Raw genomic sequence first — 5,000 nt, 5'->3', positions numbered from 1 at the left:
AATGTCGTCAGCAAACAATAACTGGCCCATCTCTCATTTTTCTCCATTTTCTTCAACTAACTCCAAACCCCGGCTTACCACCCTCGAGCCCTTCTCTCACACCAACCCCCATCCATGTACAAATTGAACAGCCAAGGCGGCGTAACACATCCCTAGCCTGGCGAAGTCCCACATTTACCTCAAACCGTTCACTCTCTCCATTTCTAATTTTTACACAGGCTCCACTACTCTCGTAAAAACTCCCGACCGCCCCCAACAGTCCTCCTCCCATCCCAAACATCTGCAATACCTCCCACAGTGTCCGCCCCCCCCCCCGTCAACCCTGTCTAAAGTCCCCTCCAAATCCATAAAGGCCCAAAAAACATCTTTGCCTTTTCCCAAAACTCTCTCACATATCTGCCTTACCACAAAAATCCAATCCACGCACCCACAACCAGTTCCAATCCCACAAGCCTTGAAACATCCCCATTCCTCCACTCCTAGTTCTACTCTATCTTTCACTCCCTGCCAATCTTCTCTCAGCTTCTTCTTGTATTCCTTCTCCTTTTCTTTCTCATTTAAGCAGTTTACTCCAAGCACCTCCCTACCTTCTATCCTTTTCCTCTTTCTTTATCTATCCTCCACTCTTAACGTACCTCCCACCAAAAAATGATCTGATATTCCTCCACTCTTTCCCCTTAGAACATATACATCCAAAACTCTTCGTATTCTTCTCCTAGTTACCGCTATATAGTCCATTAAAACCTTATTTTCCACCCTTCTGTCCACCACCCTCTCCCATGTGTACTTATGCTTGACTTTCTACATAAACTTTGCATTTGCTATCATGAACTCTCTTTCTAGACACGTCTCCACTATGATTTCTCCGCCACGATTTTTTCTGGAACTCCACATTTTCTAACCTCTCCGTCTATTGGTTCATCTCCTACCCTAGCATTGAGATCTCCCAATACCACTACATTGAAATTTCTCCCTAGACCCTCTATACACTCATTTAAATCTATCCAAAAAGCCTCCCTTTCCTCTACATTCTTCTCACTACCAAGCCCATATGCACTTACAAAAACCCACATCTCCCTTTTCAGTTTCACCTTCATCCACATTAACCTCGAAGAAATCTCCTTCCATTTCATTGTACTTAAAAGTAGGTAAATTATGGTTTCTAACACTTTTTACAGGTTCTAGCAAAAATATTTACAAAGTTATATTTCTAAAGTGCACAAAGGCTTTATGGACAACCTGTATGTGTATGTATATATATGTGTGTCATTTTGACAAATGGAAATAAGCTCCACCGCAAGGACTCGAACCTTTGCTATAGCGACTTCTTATTTTGAAGCAAAGACGATAGCCTTTAGCCAGCCAGGCCATACAAAAGGAACGACCTGATTCACGACCTGGTGGCTTCCCGACGGTACTAGGCCAGCTCAGTGTCTATTCTAATTTCACGGAGTCTTTATCATGGCGAGCCATCCGACAAGCTTTGTGTCATTTTGACAAATGGAAATAAGGTCCACCGCATGGACTCGAACCTTTGCCTTTAACGACTGATTTTTATGAAGCAAAGACAATAGCCTTGAGCCAGCTAGACAAAGGTTCGAGTCCTTGCGGTGGAGCTTATATATATATATATATATATATATATTGAGGTGTGAAGACAGAATGAGTGGTAGGGTGGTGAGTTTAAACGCCAAGAATCCGTTGAAGTTTTATTTCTGACGTTTCGTCCAACTAGGACTTCTTCAGAGTGTACACAAATAGAACAATGACAACTTATATACCCGCACAGCTCACCCCGTTCCCCCTCGGTCAATGCTGCTGCCATCTCTCTTTCGTCTTGCCTCATGGATGATTAGTCCGCTTGCTATCCTCGCCAGCTTGACGAAACCGTCCCGATGGTTGCTGCATGGGAGTGAGGTAATGTATGCTGCCTCAATTGTCCTCCTTTCCTTTCTATCGAGTCCAGTATGGAGCACCTCTGTTTTTTCCCAATCCGGCAAGTGGCCAAATTTGTCGATGTGTACCACTAAAGAGTTAGACGTCCGGTGGGCTTTGATGTCATTTTTGTGCTCAGTTGTCCGCTTGTGAATTCCTCTGCTAGTTTCGCCATAGTAACTAGCGGGGCAGGTTTTACAAGGAATTCTATAAATTAAACTGTTGTCTTCGTTTTCTATTTTGTTTCTAATTTTATTTCTCACAACGTCGCCAATTTTTACCCCCGTGCTGAATGCCAGTTTCAGGCCTGCCTTGGTGAGACTTTGTTCCATGACGTTTGAGCACTTGGAGTTGGGAACGGACAGATACCCACGGTTCTCATCATTAGCCTCTTTTCCTTTGACACCCCTATTTCTTATTTGTAACGCCTTTTCCTTATTTCTATATAAAAAGCCTGCTGGGTAATATAATTTTTTGAAAATATTAAAAATGCAATTAATTTCCTCCTGGAGAAATTCCTCACTACATATCCTAAATGCTCTCAGGAAAAAGCCTATAACGATTCCACTTTTTATTTTGTTGTGGTGTGCGGAGAAGAAATGCACGATGTCGTTTTTGTATAAAATTTGGTCCTCTAATCTTCAACAACGAAGAATATATTCAGTGTCGTGGGCTTGCTATGGGAAGTCCTCTCAGTGCCGTGTTAGCCTCTCTGTACATGGAGGTACTAGAGAAAGACAATTTCATAGGAATAATGGGCCAAGACTCCACCTGGATGCGGTATGTGGATGATGTACTCGTCGTCGCACCCGCAGATACTGATTTGGATGTTAAGTTACAAGAGTTAAACAAGATAGTACGTGACATCCAATTCACAATGGAACGTGAGAAAGATAACCATCTGGCCTTTCTAGACACAGTAGTATGGAGACGTGGTAACAAGACAGCATTTTCAGTCCACAGAAAATGCACAAACAAAAACGACATCGTGCATTTCTTCTCCGCACACCACAACAAAATAAAAATTTGAATCTTTATAGGCTTTTTCCTGAGAGCATTTAGGATATGTAGTGAGGAATTTCTCCAGGAGGAAATTAATTGCATTTTTAATATTTTCAAAAAATTATATTACCCAGCAGGCTTTTTATATAGAAATAAGGAAAAGGCGTTACAAATAAGAAATAGGGGTGTCAAAGGAAAAGAGGCTAATGATGAGAACCGTGGGTATCTGTCCGTTCCCAACTCCAAGTGCTCAAACGTCATGGAACAAAGTCTCACCAAGGCAGGCCTGAAACTGGCATTCAGCACGGGGGTAAAAATTGGCGACGTTGTGAGAAATAAAATTAGAAACAAAATAGAAAACGAAGACAACAGTTTAATTTATAGAATTCCTTGTAAAACCTGCCCCGCTAGTTACTATGGCGAAACTAGCAGAGGAATTCACAAGCGGACAACTGAGCACAAAAATGACATCAAAGCCCACCGGACGTCTAACTCTTTAGTGGTACACATCGACAAATTTGGCCACTTGCCGGATTGGGAAAAAACAGAGGTGCTCCATACTGGACTCGATAGAAAGGAAAGGAGGACAATTGAGGCAGCATACATTACCTCACTCCCATGCAGCAACCATCGGGACGGTTTCGTCAAGCTGGCGAGGATAGCAAGCGGACTAATCATCCATGAGGCAAGACGAAAGAGAGATGGCAGCAGCATTGACCGAGGGGGAACGGGGTGAGCTGTGCGGGTATATAAGTTGTCATTGTTCTATTTGTGTACACTCTGAAGAAGTCCTAGTTGGACGAAACGTCAGAAATAAAACTTCAACGGATTCTTGGCGTTTAAACTCACCACCCTACCACTCATATATATATATATATATATATATATATATATATATATATATATATATATGTATATATATGTATATATATATATATATATATATATATATATATATATATGTATGTATGTATGCATTTATATATATGCATATATAAACATAAGTATATAGACATCTATGCTTATGTATATCATTACTTATTTGTATATATTTGTATATATGTACATGTGTACATACATATACGTGAATGTATGTATCTAAACGTGTGTATGTATATATAAACATATGTGTATATGAAAGAGAATTTGTTTGTGTATGTTTGTGTTACATAGTAACTCCTTTTCCATCTCTCTCTTTCTTCTTTCAGCGACAAGTGCCTGAACCAGTACAAGATGCAACTCTTTTGCCGCGAGACGCAGGCCCACCTCCAGATGCACCCGCATCTCAACGACCTGGCCTCGGGCAACGCAGGCACCCTCATCACCCCCGACCTGTGGCTCAAGGACTGCGCGGACCCGCCCGACGAAGGTGGGTCTTCGCCTCCTCGAGACGCGTCAGCCGTGACCAAGCGGGAGGACCAAGATGTCTTGGAGGACTCGAGGTCTCCGAGTAGAGACTCCCTCCCTTCCCGCAGCAGTCCTTCCCCTGCACCCGCAGGGCCTCCCGCAGTGGTGTCAGGGCCACCTCGACTCTCATCTCGTCCTTCCTCCCTCCTCACCCCGGAGCCTGAGGAACCTGTCAACTTGAGCACAAGTCACGCTCCACGACCTGAGTCTTGTCACTCGCCGCCTCCCTCTCGACCTTCCCCACCCCCTCTGCGCCCGCTCGACCGGGCACCCCCAGCCCCGGGTCTGTCGCAACACCAGACACGATATGGGCGTCCGAAGCTTCGAGATCGAGAAAGACGAGATGGGGCGAGCGCGCGCGACACAGCCAAGGAGGTTCCCTCAGGTCCTACGCGGGACAGCGGCGCCAACAGAGGCCCTGAGGCACGACCACGGACGGTACGTGCTTCCCTGCAGCTTGCCCGTGCAGGAGGAGGAGGAAGTGGAGGAGGAGGGGGAGGAGGAGGAGTAGGAGGAGGTGGTCAGGGTATAGACAAAGACGTGGCAGAAGAAAAGCCGCGCGTGTCCTCCATCCGCGTGCGGCAGCTCGAGGAACAGCCGCTGGAAGGTCCCGAAGCCTCCTCGGGCGAGTGGAACACTTCAAGGACGGGGGGTGC

The 5,000-nt window shown here is 44.9% G+C and overlaps 1 protein-coding gene across 1 annotated transcript in view; it reads left to right on the top strand.

The window, feature by feature from the left end:
- The window catches only part of LOC143026271 (uncharacterized), a 351,958-nt gene that overhangs the window by 345,073 nt on the left and 1,885 nt on the right, over nt 1-5,000 (top strand). The window contains exon 5 of the mRNA XM_076186374.1: nt 4,146-5,000. This exon is cut by the window's right edge and continues 1,885 nt beyond it. Coding sequence (XP_076042489.1) covers nt 4,146-5,000 — 855 coding nt within the window. The remainder of the gene's footprint in view (nt 1-4,145) is intronic.

This window comes from Oratosquilla oratoria, chromosome 6 (genome assembly GCF_046742065.1).
Source record: "Oratosquilla oratoria isolate Oo_2021 chromosome 6, ASM4674206v1, whole genome shotgun sequence".
In the NCBI taxonomy this organism is placed as follows: Eukaryota; Metazoa; Arthropoda; class Malacostraca; order Stomatopoda; family Squillidae; genus Oratosquilla; species Oratosquilla oratoria.
Note: the sequence above shows the minus strand (reverse complement) of the source record. Positions and strands in the feature narration are given on the sequence as shown.